Source organism: Alexandromys fortis, unplaced genomic scaffold (assembly GCF_014885135.2).
Source record: "Alexandromys fortis isolate MF-2015 unplaced genomic scaffold, M_Fortis_MF-2015_v1.1 scaffold_0, whole genome shotgun sequence".
NCBI lineage: Eukaryota > Metazoa > Chordata > Mammalia > Rodentia > Cricetidae > Alexandromys > Alexandromys fortis.
In genome coordinates, this window is record NW_026067949.1 from 42,052,071 (window position 1) to 42,072,975 (window position 20,905).

The 20,905-nt window shown below is 42.6% G+C and overlaps 2 protein-coding genes across 10 annotated transcripts in view; both read right to left on the reverse strand.

Moving 5' to 3' along the window:
- Positions 1 to 937: 937 nt before the first annotated feature.
- Positions 938 to 10,873, reverse strand: Cox18 (cytochrome c oxidase assembly factor COX18). 4 transcript variants are annotated; one of them, XM_050150170.1, is made up of 6 exons: positions 10,441 to 10,873; positions 8,884 to 8,984; positions 5,828 to 5,991; positions 5,376 to 5,500; positions 2,886 to 2,993; positions 938 to 1,408 (listed from the first exon to the last, which is right to left on the reverse strand). In XM_050150170.1, the coding sequence occupies exons 1-6, from the start codon at positions 10,825 to 10,827 to the stop codon at positions 1,235 to 1,237; spliced, it is 1,059 nt and encodes a 352-aa protein (XP_050006127.1). In that variant the 5' UTR covers positions 10,828 to 10,873; the 3' UTR covers positions 938 to 1,234. The 4 variants fall into 4 exon arrangements, with proteins under 4 accessions (XP_050006127.1, XP_050006128.1, XP_050006129.1 ...); XM_050150171.1 differs by having other exon boundaries at positions 8,884 to 8,988; positions 10,441 to 10,455; XM_050150172.1 differs by lacking the exon at positions 10,441 to 10,873 and adding an exon at positions 10,370 to 10,384 and having other exon boundaries at positions 8,884 to 8,988.
- A 4,384-nt stretch (positions 10,874 to 15,257) lies between these two features.
- The window catches only part of Ankrd17 (ankyrin repeat domain 17), a 134,576-nt gene continuing 128,928 nt past the window's right edge, over positions 15,258 to 20,905 (reverse strand). For 5 of the 6 annotated variants that reach the window (XM_050150169.1, XM_050150168.1, XM_050150165.1 and 2 more), the window contains 3 exons: positions 20,447 to 20,625; positions 18,921 to 19,085; positions 15,258 to 17,415 (listed from right to left, as the gene is read on the reverse strand). In XM_050150169.1, the coding sequence (XP_050006126.1) occupies positions 17,356 to 17,415; positions 18,921 to 19,085; positions 20,447 to 20,625 (404 nt within the window). In that variant the 3' untranslated portion in view covers positions 15,258 to 17,355. Of the gene's footprint in view, positions 17,416 to 17,923; positions 17,974 to 18,920; positions 19,086 to 20,446; positions 20,626 to 20,905 lie in introns of all 6 variants that reach the window. The other variant, XM_050150166.1, reaches the window with a different exon arrangement.

Sequence of the window (20,905 nt, forward strand, 5' to 3'; positions counted from 1 at the left end):
CGAGCCCTCTCCAGTGCCCCTGTAGATGACTTAACTAGAATTTGCCAAAAGGACACTGAGTCCCATGCCTTTTGTGGCAAAACCATGCACACTTTTTTTTTCTTTTCTTTTTTTTTTTTTTTTGTTTTTTTTTGAGACAGGGTTTCTCTGTAACTTTGGTGCCTGTCCTGGAACTAGCTCTTGTAGACTAGGCTGACTTCGAACTCACAGAGATCCGCCTGCCTCTGCCTCATGCCCGGCCTTGCAGACTTTCCAAATATGTCAACACACCTCCAACCAACCTCCAATCCAACGTGCTAGCAATTGCCTCCCTTGGGCTGGAGACACGGCTAACTGGCTCAGTGGCCAACAGTAATCTCTCTGGAGGGCTGGGGAGACACCTCAGTGGGGAGCAAACAATGCTCTTCTGACATCCTGAATGGTTCCCAGCGCCCATGTCAACTTCCTTCAACTCCAGAGAGATGGATCTGGCACTGCTGACCTCTGTGGACACTTGCACACAGGTGTACAGACCCCCACACAGACACACATACATAATTTATGTAGCATGCGCCATGGCGCTGTCATGTCGTGGGCACGGAGCTTGGGCACCGTTTGCTGTTCCACGTCAAACTTGGCAGACAACTTGTGCGCATGCACGCGAGCTCCCCCCCAGCGCGCGGAGATCTGGCCAATCATAATTTAGCACGATCACTCCATTTTGGCCTGAGCCATTGGGTTGATGACACGTCAGGGCTTTGTCTGGCACCGTATATATTCTTCTGCTTCCACGGGGACGGGGTCTTCTTGCCTCTCTAAAACCTCAAGTGTAAGTGCTCCAATAAAGTGTGCTCTGAGAAGAAAACTGTGTGGCCGTCTCTTCCGCTGGCGGAAGCGGCGTGCCGCAAATTTATATAAAATAAAATCTTTTATTTAAAGGAATTCTCTCACGAGAGACTTTAATTTACAAACCTTTATTGTGTGGACAGTTGGGCACAGATCACGCAGGATCTAATGCTGTTCTCAGCAAAGCTATGATTTCATGAACAAGGCCAGGCATCCTGGCTTATCTTTACACTTTACAACTGAACGTTTATTTCTAACAGGTAAAATACATCTGAATTGCATCTTTGCCACAGGGCTTCATGATAGTTAAATAAAGGCAATTTAAATGCCACCCAATCTCCTACATTCAATACACGAAGCCGACAACGACATTTCTGATAATTTCAAAGTTACTGGAAGTGAACTTCTGTCATTTTCTTGAAAGGAACTTGGCACAAAAGGCAGCAGAGAGGTCTTTGTAAGGGGTCTCTGAATCCGACTTGGTTGGTGGTATCCGGCAGAGCTGGCGGAATCCAGGGGAGCGCAGCAGCAGATTCTGGGAGAGGCCCAGGAGGCTGGAGCACAGCCAGTAGAGAACAAGAGACTAGAGAGAGAGCACACACAGTTAGCATCTGCTCCTGTACGGGCCAGTTCACACAGGCAGTGAACACACACACACACACACACACACACACACACACACACACACACACACACACACACACACACACACACCAGATACCAGGCAGGGTCAGGAAAGCACCCTCCTTCTTTGACTATTAGAGTTTGTTCCCACCACAGGTGCTGACAACTGAGTCTACAGATGGACGGTGGGAGCCTGGGTGGTGACCTCTTCCCAGACCTCGCTTCCCCCCTTTATCCATCACAAGCCCCCAGTAACCACTTTCTCCGTATCGTCAAGGATGCGTTTCATTTCTTCAGAGACAACTTATTAACCTTCTTTTGTGATAGAACCCAGGCTGGCCTTTCTATACATACATGTTTCCTACACATACATGTGTCTCAAGCTCTATGTGCATCAGAAAGCGGTCAGGTCTCAGAGGGCAAACCATGTGGCTGGTGAACCCTGCCTGGGATGAAGCTCTCCAGGGCTGAACCCTGTCATTACTATCTGGCTTTGCACTGGCCATTTCTCTTGCTTCACCCTCATATCTGTAAAATGGGAGAGTAAATGCACTCCCTTTGAGGGCTCCTGAGAGCAACTGTGCAGAATGGGTAAGTACACAAGTATCTGTACTTGTTTAAGGTGCGACCCCAAGGGCAGAAGTAATACACCAAAGGCAGATTAGCACAGCGGTTACAAATAACAGCTGAGCTACCTGCAAATGTGAGACTTGCTGTGGGACACGGGTCTTGTACACTGACTGCTCTTCAGAGGACCTGGGTTCAATTCCCAGCATCCACATGGCAGCTCACAGTTGTCTGGAACTCCAGTTCCAGAGAATCTGACATCGTTATACCAATGCGCATGAAATAAAGTTAAATAAAGTTTAAAAAAAAAAGAAAAATCCACCTACATATACTGTGTCTAAAAACCACTGTACATACTTCCTAGACCATTAAAACTGCTAGCTGTGACCAAATAAGTAAGACACAAGCACATTCATTTGGTAGAACACAACTTCTGAAGTTATCTGTGGGAAATATACAAAAGGGCTGAAGGAACTGTAACAAGAATTGTTTATTTGTTTATTTCTTACAAAGTTTCCTTAGGTATCAACAGGGACAAATGAACCAAACCCACAGCACAATTAACCTTGCAGTACTCATGAATCCATGTGGACTTGTCCGTGCTTTCTTTTTTAAGAGCTGTAGTCCTTGGTCCAGTCTATATGGAAGTTGTTCAATGTATCAGCTAGTCAAATAGGCAAGTGCTAGCCAGAGCAAGGTGCTCTGTCATATTAAAACAGGAAGGGGAGCAAGGAGTTTGACAGCAGAGCTGGACACATGCATGAGAAAGACGAGCCAATCAGTCCACACAAGCATTCTCAACAGCAAGGGTCAAGCTGGTAAAAGACAGGCTCAAAGCTGCAGCCACATGCAATGGTGCAGGTACTTACAGAAGGTACTGTGGCTGCAATCGGGATCATCAGCACGGACACTGCGCGCACAAAGTGTGTGACATACATTTGAAAACGAGACATTCCGAGTTTTTGTAGAGCGAAAATCTGAAGTAGAACACACAAACCATAATTACTAAAATGCACATTAAGTCAGACAAACTTGAAAATGCAACTGAAGCCCAGGCTTTGTGGGACACTCTTTAAATCCTAGCATTTGCACTGGGGCAGCAATTTCAGGTCATCTTTGGCTTTTAGATTTATTTGTGAGATAGCTTTCATGAGACAGTGTCTCAAAAAAAAAATTTTTTTTTTTCAAGATAGGGTTTCAGCATGTAGCCCTGACTAGCCTGGAGCATACTCAGTACATTAGGGTAGCTGGGATGGCAGATGGGTACCACAACACCTGGCTAAAAGCTGGTTTGTGACCATCCTCTACCAATACCTTTAATGGCTGTCACTGTGGTTCAATGGCAGAGCACTTGACCTGGTGTGCACAAGGCCATGGCCTCCATATCCAGCACTTCAACACCAATGAACTTAGGGCCAGAACAATCAGGCTTTGTGTGTGTGTGTGAGATGCAGGGGGTCCATGACTCAAAAGGCAACCCTGATGCTGCTGTTAACTTTATGAGACAGGCTCTCACTGTGTAGAGATCCTCCAGCCTCAAACTTCCGGGTGATGAGATTATAGACAGGTGTCTCCATCCCTGGTAGCCCTGCACTCCCAGAGATCCACAACCTTACACAAATTTTAACTCTGTGCCACTTTCCCTTCATTAAAATAATATAATCCTCACAGGGTTAATCTGAGAAGTCGATAACCCACGTAAACTGTTCAGAGAAGCTCCCCCCCCCAATACTGTTAAATTACAGCTTTTTCTCAGTCATCGGATGACACCGGAACAAGACTATAGCACTGCCAGGAATTCATTCCAGCCTCCATCACTCCTTTCTCTCTGCCAAATAGTTACTGACACAAACTGAGGAGCTGCACTGTGGTCTTAAGAACATTCACACCGCACGTGACATGTTTCCTCAACATCTCACTAATGGCTTTAGATCCCCCCCCCCCCTTTTTAAAGGGGAGAGTACTGGAGAGATGACTCAGCAGTTAAGAGCAATGCCTGCTCTTCCAAAGGTTTGAGTTCAATTCCCAGCAACCACATGGTGGGTTACAACCATCTGTAATAAAATCTAGCATCCTTTTCTGGTTTGCAGTCATACGTGCAGGCAGAACACTATATATAAAAATAAAAAAAATCTTTATTAAAAAAAGTGTACACGTCTGTGTACCACACATGTTCCTGGTGCCCGGTGGGTTCAGAAGAGGCATGCAGAAGTTGGAATCTAGAATTGGAACTGGTTAAAGCTTGTGGTGAGCACCCCTGTGGATGCTATGGACTGAGCTAGGACTGTGTAAATGCTCTTAACCTCCAAGCTATCGCTCCAACTCCATCTTCTCTGTTTAAACAGGTGCACATACTCTAGGGTAGCATGGAGCTTGCTGTGTAGTTAAAAATGACCTTAAACTTTTGACCACTCTATCAGCCATGCCCCACTATGCCCATGCATCCAGCACTGGGGTAGAGATCCCTAGGCTTTCTGCAATGCTAGGCAAGCATTCTACCAACTAAGCTATATTCCCAGCTCCAAGGAATTAAAAAATAGTGTCTGCTACAAACAAGATGTAGATCGGAATTCCCAGACAGTGCTCACTGACATGAGGTTTGTAAGACTTTTACTTCAAAGTCTGAGCTCTTTATAAAATGACAAACATGCTTTCTGTGTATTGCTGAGTGAAGTGCTATGGGTAACAGCAGACAACTTTAAAAAAAAAATCCCATTTTTCATGTATGTGTTCCTTTACATTAGCAAATCAAGAAATTCAAATGATGATACTAAGTCACTTATTAAGAAAATGTCAGTGGGATACTTACGGTTCCCTACCAATAAATTCACATAATAGATACACAAAAACACCATTCAATTGTGGATTAAAACCACACTGGCCATGCATCTTAAATTCTTAAATGTATATAGAGAGACTGGTTCTTTCCATGTCTCTACATAGCACTGGCTGTCCTGGAACTCACTGTGTAGACCAGACTGGACTTGAGCTTGCGGAGATCTGCCAGCCTCTGCCTTCTGAGCACTGAGATTAAAGAAGTACCAACATACACAGCTTTAAATACTATTCTTCTTTTGCCTGGTTTTTGAGATAGTCTTGTTATGTAGCCTAGGATGGCTGTGAAATTTGTGATTCTCCTGCCTCTGCTTCCTGAGTGCAAAGACTGGACACAAGCAATCGTGCCAGGTATAGTGCTCTTACTTTAACAAAAAGGACTCTGACACCAGAGACATAAAGGAACTGGCTCACACCAAGAGCTGATCTGATGTCAGAATTCAGAGTGTATGTGACGCCAGAATAGCAGCAGCAGCAATCCCAATGACATAAACAGTCAGCAAACCCCAACGTGAACCACTGACCTCCACTATTAGTAAATTGACAACACCAAGGGAGATGGGCAGAATCCAAGTGGAGTCCACTGCAGTGAGGTCAGGGAACCACAGCACCCCGCCAGCCGCTAACTGCTCCTGAACAGAAACGGCAGCTGAAACACAGTTTAAACACAAAACAACAGGATTCCTGAGGACAGCGGAGGGAGCAGCACACAAACACAGACCCCAACAACTCCCATAGGGCATCTCTTCCCCCAAGAGCTACACTGGTTAGTTAAGCTATTTATATTTGCAATTTTTTTGTTTTGTTTTGCCTCATTTTCCAGTTATTGCTCTCAACAGACTGTTTATGCTTAAGATTCTAAATTCTGTAATGTAAGGAAGACAGTAAATCACAGTTATGAAGACTAGAATTTTTTTTTTTTTACTGGAATGCAACTTTCAAGAATTTGAGAGATGAGGATTTCTGAAACAGTTACCTTCTGAATGTGCTGCCCCTGTGCTGAAGTTCCGGAGGGCAACGGATATGAAGACCCACATTGGAAGCTGCACCCAGACCAACACGGTGGCTTTGAAGGGATGGCAGTTGTCACGCACATACAGCTCTGAAACAAGCCTCCGCATGTTCTTTAGATAGGTGAGCCTAAGGTGAGGGAAGGGAGCCAAGACATCTTCTGACCACTAGCAAAAACTTCACCCTACAAGGTGAACAGGGCTTTCAGCTATCATAAGCAGTTAAGGGGTCAACTAAACAGAAGGCACAAAGCCTTTTACTTATTTTTTTCAATTCTGCAATACCATTTAATTGCAGTGTACGTTTCAATGTTCCATGTTAAATGTACTGAATGAATCTACCAAATACATTTTCAGCTCATCTAATAAATGTGACACTAAAATATACAGCAATAATTTCAAACATAAAAACAATTTCCACATTGCCTTTTATTAAAGACATTGTCAGACTACAGCTTTAGTCTCTAGTGATCTCTGGCCAATAACCTTTTTTAAAAAATATTTTATTTATCACATTCTGTGATGTGCGTGTATAAACAACACATCAATACATGTTAACCACTGAGCCAACTCTCCAACCCCTGCCAATAAGATCTGAAGGGTGAAATACTACCAGCTGATGTAGCACATACCCACAATCCCAGCATTTTTTTGGGAGATGGATGGAGGTTGGAGGATTGAAGCTTGTAGCCAGGCTCAAGTTACATAGCTAAGTAAGGAAGGCAAACGGAGGCTACCTCGTGAACTCCTGTCTCAAAATTAAACAAAATGGAGAGTGGGATTTCAAGCCCAACAAAGTATAACACAATTTTAACTGCAAATATCACAGCTGAGCGCATATTTTACTTAACTCTGTGCAGTTTATATTCTTAAGACTGTCAAAGTGGCCTCCATTTTGCAATTTTCCAACAAAGGTTATGTTAATCTGTTCACCTTATCAGTTTCTCTTTTTGAGAAGGCTCACTGTGTAGCCCTGACTGGCCTGACACACACTACGTGTACCAGGCTGGTCTCTGCTGCCCGAGTGTGGGTATTGATAGCACTCACCACCATAACCAGCTCTGGTACTTCCATTGAGTTGAGACAAGGCCTCAGTGGTCCAAGCGGACCTTGACTTGATATGCAGCCAAGGATAACTTTGAGCCTCTGGTTCCCCTATCTCCACCTCCAAGGAACCAGGATTACAAGCCTGTGCCACCAAACCCAACTGCCACTTTTGTTTGTAAGTCTTACTTTCTAGACCATGGTCTTGAGGGACAATTATTGGTTTTTTGTGGCAAGAAGGGTATCACTAGCTTAGGCTGGCCTCTGAGTCACAAGCCTCTTATGCATGCATCACTAACCTTGCTCTGGTTTCTTCCTCATGTCTAAATCTCTTATACCACACACATTTAGTACAAGGTAGGCTTTCGATAATTGTATTGAATCAATTTGCAGTGTGATGAACTGAGACAGTACACACATGCATTCTAGGCCCTCAGTTCTTCTTATTCGTACTTTTCTTCTCTACATACACTTGCACACTATGGTCCTGGAAACTTAGGTCACACAACAAAATGGACCCTCATATCAGCGCTTCTGAGGATGTGAACTAGCCAACTGCACAAGAAACATCTAGACAGCCACGGCATCAGTGAAGCACAAGTAAGTTATCCATCATAAATCTCACCTCACCAAGCCAATTACAGCCCAGATGAACAGCTATTCACCTGTTCTGCTGGCCCATGGCTGTGCTCTCAGATTCCTCTTAATAAAATATCTAAACTACAGGCTTTGGTTTATCTACATTTAACAAATACAACTTTATGTTTTATGTGTTAATACATATACTTTCTCCTTTTTTCCTTCTTCTCTTTCTGAGACAGGGTCTCAGACAGTAGCCTGGAAGGCCTGGAACTCATTATGTAAACAGACTGGCCTTGAATCTACCTCCATAGTGCTGAGATTAAAGGCTTGCCTTGCCTCACCAGTTCCCTAAATTTCAAGTTTTCTTTGTTGTTTTATTGCTTTATGTGTGCGAGTGCTTTGCTTGCATGTGTTTAAGCACACCACATTCAGGCCTGGTGCCCTGAGGTTAGAAAGTGTTGAGCACTCCTGGAGCTGGAGCTACAGACAGGAGAGCCATGTGAGAGTGCAGGGAATCGAGCCTGGGTCCTCTGTGAAGGACAAGTGTTCTTTAGGCCAGGCACGGTGGCACACGCCTTTAATCCCAGCACTTAGCAGGCAGAGGCAGGTGGATCTCTGAGTTTGAGGCCAGCCTGGTCTATATAGTGAGTTCCAGGACAGTCAGGGCTACACAGAAATCGAGGATTTAAAACAAAACGAAAACAAGTGCTCTTGACTGCTGAGCCAACTCTTCTAATGTCAAGTTTTTCTGGTTTTGTTGTTGTTGTTTTATTAGCACCAAATAAAGATGATATAATATATGTGTGTGTGTGTGTGTGTGTGTGTGTGTATAATATAGTTTTCCAGGCATGGTGGCGCATTACTATAGTGATACCATCTGGAAGGCAAGAAGACTGCCTGAACTATACACCATTTCACAAGAACCAAAATGTGCGGGAGTGGGGGTGGGGGGTGGGGGGGGAGATGGGGACACAGATGGGCAACATGAGACGAGACAGGACCGCACAGCAAATTACACCTACTTACATGCACAGCTCCAGGCTTTCCTATGACTCACACCAAATCTTGTCAGTACTTACTTCACGGCCATCTTTATCTGAACACGGCTCTTTTCAGTGGGTCCTCCAAATAGAACCCAGATGTGGTAGCACATCTGCAATCCGAGCATTCGGGGGAAGGGGGTACGAGGATGAGGAACTCAAGTAGTGGGAGGCTGAGATGGGAGGACCATTCCGCTCCTCAGGAGTTAGGATAAAGTCTGTTTCTTCGTTTATAGGCTTCCATTTCAGTATATAAAACAACCATGCTCCACAGTGATTTATTAATATGAACCAATCAAGAGAATACCTAAACCTGCATTTATATATTTCATGTTTACAGGCATAAGACTGCATACCTGGCAACTCTTTTGGACCAACCAAACTGATGCGCACAAACTGCAACTTCTTGGTTAAGGCGCTTGGCGATGCTTTTTATCTCTGGTTGCAAGTTTTCCACCTAACTAAAGAAAAAGTTGTTTTTATGAGCACATAAAGGATCTTTGCTGAAAACCACGGCTATAGTCAGCGTCAGCTGTCAACTTGGTGCACCCAGGAGAGAGGAACTCAATTAAGAATTTTCATCTATCAGATTAGCCACGGAATGTTTCTGATTGCTACTTGACACAGAAGGACCCAGTCCACTGCGGGCTGCCATCCCTAGGCATGTGAGCAATTTTCCACTAAGATTTCTGCTTTAGTTCCTGTCCTGCTGTCCCTGCATGATAGACTAGAACCTGAGAGACAAGTAACCCTTTTTCCTCCCCGATTCCGCATTAGGTCAGTGTCACCAATCAACGACATTCATGTATTCTCTGTACCCTCAACTACTTACAAGTGTTTGCTGATCACATTTGCAATCAGAAACATTTAAGCAGAAGATACTATTAGATATTTAGCCTGCTTAAAATATCTTGAGTCCAAGCTGAGCGGTGGTGGCGCATGCCTTCAATTCCAGCACTCTGGAGGCAGAGACAGAGACAGAGACAGGTGGACCTCTCTGAGTTCGAGGCCAGCCAGGTCTACAAAAGCTAGTTCCAGGACAGCCTCCAAAGTTACAGAGAAACCCTGTTGTCTCAAAAATACAAGAAAAAAAAAAAGATCTTGAGTCAAACTTAAATTCCAGTTTGTACACCTATCTGGGCAACCAAAATGCTCTGCACAAACTTCTTGGTTAAGGGATGTTTGGTGATGCTTTCTATTTCTGGCTGTGCATAACCTCTGAAAAGGCACCTACTTGCTAGAATTTTGAGAATTAAATGAAAACTGCATCCCGGATTTTCCTGATCCAGCCTTAGATACACCAGCAGTAGAGGAACCAGCACCCCACTTGTTCAGTTCGAATCCCAAGGATTCCCACAGTGACCACTTTCTGCCTTAGTGTGGCTGCTTCCTTCCTGGCGATCTTCTGCGAAACTTCACCTTCTCAAATTAACTGAGAAGGTGAAACTTCAGAGAAACTGCTGATTTCCTCTCACACCACGAATAGCCAAGAAAAGAAAATGCTATACCGATTCCACAGAAACAAGTCTTAAGACCGACTCAAGGTCACAACCCATTAGACACAGGGTCGTAGAGAGTGACAATCCAAGTTTGCAAACTTTTAATTTAGGGAATCCTTTCTAATAATAAAGAGCAGTAAGAATAGTTAAGGGGAAATAATGCTGCAGACGCTCTGTTAAAACGTTTACGTCCCTAATGTTACAGGCTCCTCCGTGTCATTTCTTCTGCAGACTGGTCTCAATGTGAAGTTTAGGAAACATTTATATTTCAAATAAAGACCCGGTAGGTGGGAAGAACTAGAAGGCACTCGAGTCACCAACCATTATTTAACATATGCAATACCATTTTAGCAAAGTACCAGCCTCGACCGTCAACACGAGCAGGAAGGCAGCACGGGGACCGATAGTCCTCACCTTGGCCAGGATGTAGTGCTGATAGGCCGCCAGGGGCAACGTGACGGCGCCGCGCAGGGCCACGGTGGTGAGCACGATGCTGCCCCACCAGGGGAGCCCCGTGGCTGCCTGCCCGCCCAGCAGCACTTCCTCCGCGGCGCGCACGGGCGCCGACGCTGCCAGGGCCTCGTACCATCCGCCCGGAGCGGCCACCGACACCGACGCGGCCGCACACACCGGGAGGGCCGGGAGCCGCGAGCTACTCCAGCCGGGCTGCAGTACCCGCACCCGAAGCCGCAAGGTGGGCAGTGACCGGAGACACCCGGCACCCCGGCGGCACAGCATGGCAACAGGGCTGCGGACCGGGAACAGCAGGCGGGCCCGGGGACCCACGGAAGATGTGCGCATGCGCCGGCCCGCGGTTACGCCTGGCTTCCTAGCCACGGCGGTGACGTCTCCGTCGCACCGGAGATGACGTAAGGCCCCGCCTTTCCCACGCGGCACTGGGCAGCAAGCGGCGCGCACGGGACACCTTTCCTTGCTAGGGTGGAGCTCTGGGCAGTCGGAACCGGAACTGCAGGGGTAGGCGGGGCAAGCAAACCGCCTTGCTGTTGAGTTTCGGTTTCCACCCAAGAGGATTGTCGCTTGTGTACTTTTTGTGACCCGCCGGCTTCCGCTGGAGACGTGCGTAGCCGGTACAAGTTCTGTTTCCACCCACTGCTGAAACGCCTACTTCAGAAAGGAACGAGTGTTTCCGGTTTGCGCGGAGTTAGTCTGTGTCCTTTATCCTCTAGACAAAATTCTACCGGATAGATTTGTCAGCCAGGTGGTGGTGGCCCACGTCCTTAATCCTGTCACTCTGGAGGCACAAGGAGGAGGATCTCTCTAGGTAAGGGAGCTCTAAGCCAGCCAAAGCTACCCAATGGCACTGTCTCAAAAAACAAAAACAAAACAAAAAACCCAAAAAACAACAACAAAAACCCACACCATCATCATCATCATAAAAAGCAGGGAAAAAAAAAGAGTAAAATGAAACGCACAAAGCATACACGAACTACGTGAGATTTTCAGTTTTGAGTTCCCTCACTACAGCATAATTGGGATGACGTGAAGTTTTCTTAGAAAAGCACCCAGCCATACAATAGGCCAAAGCCTGTTTCTAGAAACCTCTCCTGTTTGCCAGTGCCAAACAGTAGCTGTTGTCCCCTACTTCACTGCACACCTACCAAAGTTATCTTCTGGAATCTGGGATACCTGAGTTCAAAACTAACCATGAATCCATAAAATTATTTTAAATGTATATGCTCCCTTACCATAATCCTTTCTGAAACAACTTACCTATCTCTTACTTAAGAAATCAGTTGTTATCGTCTATTGATTTAAAGTGAAGATCAAGTAGCATATGTGTGAAATGAAATTTCCCCATCTTTCTTGCAGACAACAGGTAAAACTGAGTTGGCCCTTCCAAAGTGGCCCTATGGCATAAAGGGAAGTTACTTAAAACAACATATATAACTCTGCCAAACCCCAGGTTTACCATGTGAGGACCTAGAACCAATTTTAACACTGGGAAATAAGTAAATTCATATTTATGGGTAAGCATAAATAACTTTTCTTTGTTTATAAATAAGCCTATTTAATGATTTGTTTATGAACAATAAACCAAAAAAAATTCAAGCAGTTATTAAAATCTTTAATATTTTTATTACAACTGTCTGTAACTCCAGCTCAAGGGATCTGACACCCTCTTCTGACCTGTGAGCACCTGCATGCATGTAAGTAAAAATAACAGAAATATGCCGAGTGGTGGTGGCGCACACCTTTAATACCAAAACGCGGGAGGCAGAGATGGACGGATCTCTGTGATTTCGAGGCCAGCCTGGTCTACAGAGCGAGTTCCAGGATTGGCTCCATGCCTGAGAAACCCTGTCTTGGAAAACAACAACAAAAACAATTAAAAAGCCCCAAATATTCTAATGTGAATTAACATTTATTAATATTTAATTTGTGCTAGTTCTGCATATGGCTTGTAGAAGTCAGAGAACTTTGTAGCCAGTCCTCTCCATCCACTTTTACCCAGATCACCACATTTGTGCTGTAAGACCTTTTACCTTGAGCCATGTGTCAAACCTTATTTATTTATTTATTTATTTATTTTTGTTTTTTCGAGACAGGGTTTCTCTGTGGCTTTGGAGCCTGTCCTGGAACTAGCTCTGTAGACCAGACTGGTCTCGAACTCACAGAGATCCGCCTGCCTCTGCCTCCCGAGTGCTGGGATTAAAGGCGTGCGCCACCATCGCCCGGCTAACCATATTTATTTTTAAAGCCTTTAAAACTCCCATGTTTATCACACGTTCATGTGCAATGTGGGAGGACCTAACTCCTGTGGAATCCGAGGGACAACTTGAAGAAGCTGGTTCTCTCTTTATAATGTGAGTGGTAATGACTGGTCTCAGGTAATCAGAGATAGATTCGGGCTTTTTCTTAAGATGCAGTTCCCCGCTATAGCCCAGGCTATCCTGGAACTCACTGTATAGCTCGGGCTGACTCTGTACTCTAGGCAATCTGCACTAGTGTCAGATCTCACCAGAGATCCTTTTCAAAAGACCTAAAAATAGACGTGAGGAGCTACTGCTACTGGTAACACTGCCCCCTCCCCCAGTCCTCTACTTGCTAGCACACACATTCCTTCACTAGCCTTGGATCTTACTTAGGGATTCCAACACATGCTGAAGAGGGTTGAGACACCCAGGCTTGTGGGACTGAGAAACTACTAGGTTCTTTCACTTCCCTATCACAAGTAGCCATTGTTGGACTGTAGCCTGTAAGTTGTTCCAAAAATTTTCACATCTATGTGTGTGTATATATTGAATATATGGATGTTTTTCCATTCCATAATTTTTAGACTGATACAGCATTTAACACACTTGCTGTGACTTCCAATCAGCGTAATTATGAAAAACTGATCTTAGAAGCAGCCTTGACTCAATTTTGCTGCACTTACAACCTCATAATAACTGGTGGATATATAGGATGCATCTTTGAAGTCAAGTGTACTGGGGGTATAGACAGGATGCCAGACTTTAGTAGAAAGAGCAGGAAGACCCAGTGTTCAAGGCCAACCTCAGCTCAGTGACAGGCAAGTGCCACTCCAGCTTATTCAGTACTAGGGTTAATCACCTGACATATATTGGGCAAGCCCTTTACCCTTACTCCAATCCTCAACCTTGGAATTTTTAGTATAAAAGATTAAGATACTACTCAAAATTTAATATATATTATGCTGCCATTTAGAGTGCTCACTTTCTAAATAAGATTTTTCTTTCTTTTTTCTTTTGGTTATTTGAGACAGGGTTTCTTTGGAGCCTGTCCTGGAACTCACATTGTAGACCAAGCTGGTCTCAAATTGAGAGATCTGCCTGACTCTGCCTCCCAATTGCTGGGATTACAGGCGTGTGCCACCACTGCCCTATGCAAATATGATTTCTAAAATGCTTTGGGGAAATTTTTAAATTAAGAGATAAATTATTCTTCTGAGAAATGGTTAAAAGTAACCCCTTGGAATCAGATACAGGCATATTTTTACTTTTGTGGGGAAGGGGAGGTTGAGATAGGGTTTCATTATGTAGCTCTGACTGGTCTGAAACTGCCCTTAAACTAGGAGATCCACCTGCCTCTGCCTCGCAGATGCCACCACACTGGCTTAATCTTTAACAGGAAAATCCCCTAATGAAAAATTAGTATTTTGTATCTCTATATCACACATTGTGTCATATCTCCCTGTCAGGGGTGGCCTGGAATCTGCTCCTTATTTCTCATCATAGGTTGGCTTTTATTTTTAAACTCCTTTAAGGCAGCAGTGTACCATGAGGCTGTGACAAACAGCTATTAAAACCTTGTATAAGACTGGGTCTCACTGGGAAGAACTATACTTATCCCAAACCTAAGGGATGGTATTCTGTAGTCACAGTGTAGAATAATACAAGTTGTAAGGTGCAGTCATCTGAGGGCAGCGAGTGAGCCAAGGACTGCAACTGTGAAGACGTGTACTTCCCAGTCAATCCAGAAGCACACACGCATTAAACAGTGTAAGACACCTGGACAGATCAATTTACACAAAGTAAAATACTGATTATCTTAATCATTTGAAAAGCATGCTGACTCCTGAATTTTGTTACTCAGAAAATTTGGAAATACTCTAAATGTTCTATAATATCAGATCTGTGGGTATGAGTGTTTTTACGAATTATCAGTGAACTAAATCAGAGGACCTAAAAAGGTTTGTGATTCGGAGAATCCCAGTGAATAACACAGTATACAAACTTTATGAAGTACATATTTAGGTAACGAGCAAAAGACCACATACTATTTTTGTGAACAGATGAGACAGGGTTATTTAATATACTACGTTTGCTGTTTTCCTAGAGAACAAGTATTTACTAATGACAGGCCACAGGAGAAATTTTCTTCAGAGGAATGTTTTAATCATTTCTCAATACTATATGCTGAAAGGCAAGAACGAAGGATTTTGTTTGAAATGGTTAACAAGATCTTTTTTTTGGGGGGGGGGAGGTGTTCTATGCAGTCCTATAACTATGTAGACCAGGCTGGCCTCCAACTCACAGGTTATCTACCTGCCTCTGCCTCCCCAATGATAGGATTAGAGGCTTGAGGTAAGCCATTTCTAAAGTGGAATAGTTGGTGTACACAGATCACACAGTAATTTGGGATATTAGCACTGGAAATGGAAAAGTGGGAGCTCACTTCTGAAAGAGAAGCACACTGTAGTCTGCAGAGATAACCACATACTTCAAAAGGAAAAAAAAAGACCTACATGGTCTCGAAAATTGCTTTTTTTATTGTTTAAATAAAAATGTTCTATATTACATCTGAAGTATAAAAATGTATTTGAAAAATGTTCCTAGTACAAAACTTCTAGTACTATGGCACTGTCCTTTCACAAGCCTGACCTTAAGTGTAGAGATAGAGGGCTCCAATCTATTTTCATGCTCCACATTTTAAATTCAAGAAAATGGTCAGTTTATCACCCTTCTTCCTTACAATACAACCACTCACATGCGTAGTACATGCTGAGTAGTGTCTGCTCTGCAACGAGATTATTTCAGGTAGAAAATAACCCTCATTATCACATAAAACAATCGTGGGAGTGGAGTAGACAGACCTGTGGCAAAATTCAATACAAAATGTTAATAACATCAAACAGGCTTTTCTGTTTTGTTTTTGTAAAGTGCTGACTTTTTAATCTCATGGCTATATTTGTAGGGTGTTCTTCTGCTAATTTGTGTGTCTTTATCATAGGTGCAAAAGCAAATGTCTATACTTAACTCCTAACTGAAGAGAAAAGTGCACCATTTACAAACGGCTGGGTAGGTTTAAGAAACCAACCTTACATGCTCTACTCGGGTCAGCAGTGGCAAGAGATCCTCTCATGTCCTCTGACAACCAAGGGATATTAATATCAACTCTAGGTGGTATATCTAAGCCTTAGATCGTGTTTTACAGTGTGAAGTTTGTATCTAATTAAAAACCAAATTGATATATACAGTATTTCTCATGTATGCACTGTTTTATATTTCAACCACATTAAGCTATTTTTCCATAGGAGACAGGGTAGGACACATATTCTTCTTGTATACATTATTGTTTATTGTTTCAAGTGGATGGAATATATAATTCCCACTGAGTAGTTTAGTGTGGCCCTGAATCACATATAAACAGGTTAAATGTAGTCTTTATAATCCTTGTATTCGAGTATCGACCATAAAAATCATCTTAATAACAAACCCAAACACTCATGTTTGACTTGGCCCAAGTTAGCTGTTCATCCTTTTCATTGCTACCAATAAGTGCAGAAAGCTAGGAGCTTTTCGACCTAAGACATAAGATGCTTGAAAAAGGAAAATTTTATGCTGTCTCTTTATGACCAAGAAGCCAATATTAAGAATTAATATTATCCAATATAAAATATGCCAGATTGTTCAAAAATAAACAGTATATGCTGACTGAGAACTGTGGTGGCTTTTAAGTTTCTCCAAAGTCTTAAGTTTCCTCGGAAGAAGAAACCACTGATGCTGCACCGCTGTGTAGCAGCCGCTATGGTAAAAAGCTTTACAGGATGTTTTTCACTACTGAGCAAGAGAATCTTACTAGTAATAGTGGCAAAGACAAAGTCCCAAACTGAAGAGAGATGTGTGTATTAGTTTGAAAGTGTGACAAATGTAATAAAGACATGGAAAATCAGAAATTTCTTCTATACGCCTTGCTACAAACAAACCCAAAAGGGAGCAAGCTGGATGTTTTCAGAGCTAACACAGGGAAACATCCACCGATAATGCCCATCATTTTACTTTATGCTTAAATTACACAAGTAGAAAAGTTATGCTTATTAATAGTTTAATGTATGAAGGAAACATCCAGATTTCTGAATATGAAGGTACATATCTCACATTAATTTAAGTCTACATAAAGTAGAGCCTCTATACTGACATATTGAAATTTACTTTCTGCTTAGCCTTTCTGTTATGTAAACAATTGTACATTTATTTGCCATTCTAAAACTTCAGGATCAAGTTTACATAATTTTGCTAAATTTCCGTGTTTGCTCAGAAGCAGTTTACAGTACTAAAACCAACCAGCCAAGGAACAGCTTCAACAGAAAGTTAAGTCCAAAGGAGAAGAGGGGAAGAAAGAAAATAAGAAAAAATGCTAACTAAGGTAAAAACGGATGACGATGGAGAATGGGCAGTCACAAATGTTCACAGAAAATAGGTCAGTTAGTAAGTTCTTCTGCAAAAAGCCTACACACTTCAGTCAAGCACATCAGTAGAATGATTTGGGAGCATAAAAAAAAGTTTCTCGGCCACTTGTGATTTCCTCTGAATGAAAGGAATCTGCAGGCTAACAGGCTTATCCTCATCAGCCAAGCTGGTTCATGTGCACACTGTTCATGTGAGGTGCCCAGGGTCCGGTCCACACCTATAAATACAGAGCATGTATTTCACCAAATACAAATTAAACAAATAAAACAATCAAATATCTATGAACTAATCTTATTCAATCTTCAAAAGGTTTGTGGAAGGAAAGAAAATACTTGAAAGTTCAAGGCCATCCTCGTCTGCAGAGTGAGTCTCAAGGATAGTCTGGCTTACTTGAGACCTTCTGTCAAAACGGGGTGGGGGAGTGGAGGGGGTGGGTGGTGGGGGTGGGGGGGGGGTTGGTGGTGGCATAAGCCTTTAATCCCAGCACTAGGGAGGCAGAGGCAGGAGGAACTTTGTGAGTTCAAGGCCAGCCTGAGTGAGTCCACAGAGTGAGTTCCAGGACAGCTAGGGCTATTACACAGAGAAACCCTGTCTTAAAACAAAAACAAAAACCACCTGAAAGTGGGAGGGGAAAAAAAAGCTAGAGGAGGAGCACAGGGGACTGGATCGATGGTTTAAATAGTTAAGAGCAAAGATGCTCTGACAAAAGACTTGAGTTTGATTACCAGGGCCTACATGGTAGCTTTCAAGTGTCTGTAATTCTAGGTCCAGGAGCCTCCAGGATTCAAGGGCACAAGCAGGCAAAACACCCATACACACAAAAGAAAAAAAAAAAAATCACTTAAAAATTTGCAATATATTAGGAAACAACAGAAAATAAACAGCAATGCCCCCGTACCTGATTGAGGCCTTGAGAATGCTAAACATGCGCTCCATCACCAAACTATCCCTCAAACCTCTTTTTCTTGCTTCTCCTTTCTCTCTTTGAAACTCTAACAAGCACTTAAACACTCAAGCAATTTTAAATCTAGCTACTTGACAACATAAATATTGCTGTGGAAGGACAATCATTCAGAGATACTGAACATATATATACCCAAGTAACTTACGCATGAGCCAAGTATGGTGGCTTATACCCATTATGCCAGCACATGGGAAGCTGAAGCAGGATCAGTCTGGGCTACCTAGTGAGCGTCAGACCACACAGAGCAAGACTCCCCCACCCCAAGTGTACAGCCATTTTCCTAAGTTTTCAGTTATATACAGTTTTGGTATGACACTGTTAAAAACATAAGCCTATATAGCTATTTACACATTAATGAATTTTACTATGAGTATAAAGTTATTCTACATGAAGTTCACTTGGCAACTTTTTTTGTTGTGTGTTTTTGAAACAGGGTCTTATTATGTAGCCCTACATGGCCTGGAACTCTATGTAAACCAGGCTAACCCGTAACTCAGAGATCCACCTGCTTAGTGCTGGGATTAAAGGTGTGTACTACCATGTCCAGCTCTGTAATTTAAATTTTTCTACATACTGTCTGCTACAGAATATATTCTATAAAATACCTTTCTATAATTAACTAAAAAAGTTTGAGTATCATTTCCCAAACGTTTCATTTTCCTCTACAGGCTATATTCATTGTGCTCTATTATTTTTACCTAAAGTCTATTCGATTGGTATTTTGTAAATATTTAAGCTTACTAAATAATCAGTCTTACCGTCTGAGGACCATTATTTTCTGTGGAACTTGAAACCATCTTTATCAGTGAATTCCAAGAAGGGTCTGCAGCATGAGGGCCATTAAATATGGGTCCTCCGGTGGCATCAGGGATGGTTGCTACTGGAGGAATCATTGCATTCCCATACACAGAAAAAGGCATACCCTTAAACAAAGAGGTAAAGAAAGAGAGACATTAACATTCAACTCATTATTTTATTTGTTCTTTGCCTTTCCCCCACCTCTGAAAAACAATTTTGCAAGGACTAAGAGGAAAACATAAAACAAAACCAGGCACTCAGATGGCAAAGGCAGCCCAGTTTACAGAGTGAGCTTCAGGCCAGTCAAGGATACATTTCCTCTCACAAAACAAAAATAAAACAAAAATAAACCAGAGAATAAAAAGCCCTAAAACTGATTTTAACACCCTAACTGACTTTATGAACGGATAAGTTGTTTTTTTGTTTTTGGTTTTTGTGTTTTTCGAGACAGGGTTTCTCTGTAGCTTTGGAGCCTGTCCTGGAACTAGTAGACCAGGCTGGTCTCAAACTCACAGAGATTGGCCTGTCTCTGCCTCCCGAGGGCTGGGATTAAAGGTGTGCATCAACACCGCCCGGCAGGATAAATTATTCTGACAAGAGCTCATTTAACAGAATAAAGTTGGACACCACGGCCGGGAGCCAGAAGCAGGTGGATCTCTGAGTTGGAGGCTAGTCTGATCTGTAAAGTGAGTTGCACTCCAGCCAGAGCTACATGGAGAGAACCTGTCTTACGAACAAAATACAAAATGAGCACATAGTATAAAGGAGAATACCATATTCAAAGTAGTTCTAAAAAAGCAATCCATTAAAGGTATAACGGTAACTCACGTCTGTAGTCCCAGGAGAGAGGATACAGAAGACCAGAAGTTAAGGTCACCCCCAGCTATACAGAGTACTAAATGGGCTAGAAAGACAGCTCTAAAGTTCAGTTTGCTGCTCTTGCAGAATACCTGAATTTAGTTCTTAGGTCTCAATTTTGATGGCTCAAAATTAGTTTGTGTAATTCTAGTCCCATGATCCAGTGAGTACATACATACCCACATATACACACAATTAAAAATAAAATTTGAAAAAAATACATATCCTAACCAAAACAAACAAAAGACTACTAAAACAAAAGTCCCCTAAATGACTAGGAAAACTATTTCTGTTTTAGCCAGTTTGACTTGTAAAAAGCCCCAACAGGAAATCACAGATGCTTATGTTTGGAAATGAGAGATAATTAGAAATAAGAAAAACATTTTGCTGGGTGGTGGCGCACACCTTTAATCTCAGCAATCAGGAGGCAGAGGCAGGCAGATCTCTGTGAGTTTGAGGCCAGCCTGGTCTACAAGAGCAAGGTCCAGGACAGCTAGTGCTGTTACAGAGAAACCCTGTCTTTTTTGGTTTGGAAAACCAAAAAATAAAAATAAAAAATGAAAATAACATTTTAAAAAAGCAAAAAAGAAAAATGTTTTGTAATGATGAAAATGCTTATTTGAATTACCCCAACTTTAGGAAAGTCCATGTATCCTGCAGGAACATGCTGATGGAATGTACCAGAAGGAGTTACAATTCCTGTACTATCTCGCTCCATTGCTTGATGCTGTGAAAACACTCCTGGGTCAGACATTGGACGGTGAATCATGGGATTTCCCATGCCAGGGTTACACCAGTCAACTTTGTCTGAGGAGAAAGAAAACAAACGAGTTGATAACATTCAAAATCAATGTACAGTTTAAAAGAAATACTTTTTAATTTCCATTTTATTGCAAACAGAATTCTTTCAAAATAATCTATATTTTTACAGCAGTTATTTCCATATTGCTTAGTGAACAGTGTCATAAAACATTAAAAAAAAAAGACTACAAACAGTAGTAGCAGATGCCTGATATAGTAAATGTGTAGATTTGCTTTTCTCACCGTAAGGTCGTAGGAAGGAACTATAAGACAATTAACAAGCTAT

Excerpts from the sequence above, each read along its gene's own strand:
- Cox18 (XM_050150170.1), bottom strand. The coding sequence starts at position 10,827 with ATGCGCACATCTTCCGTGGGTCCCCGGGCCCGCCTGCTGTTCCCGGTC. Across the intron at positions 5,501-5,827 it reads AGGGGCAGCACATTCAGAAG|CTGCCGTTTCTGTTCAGGAG; the intron begins GTAACTGTTTCA and ends ACTGTGTTTCAG. Across the intron at positions 1,409-2,885 it reads TTGCAGCCACAGTACCTTCT|TCTCTTGTTCTCTACTGGCT; the intron begins GTAAGTACCTGC and ends CTCTCTCTCTAG.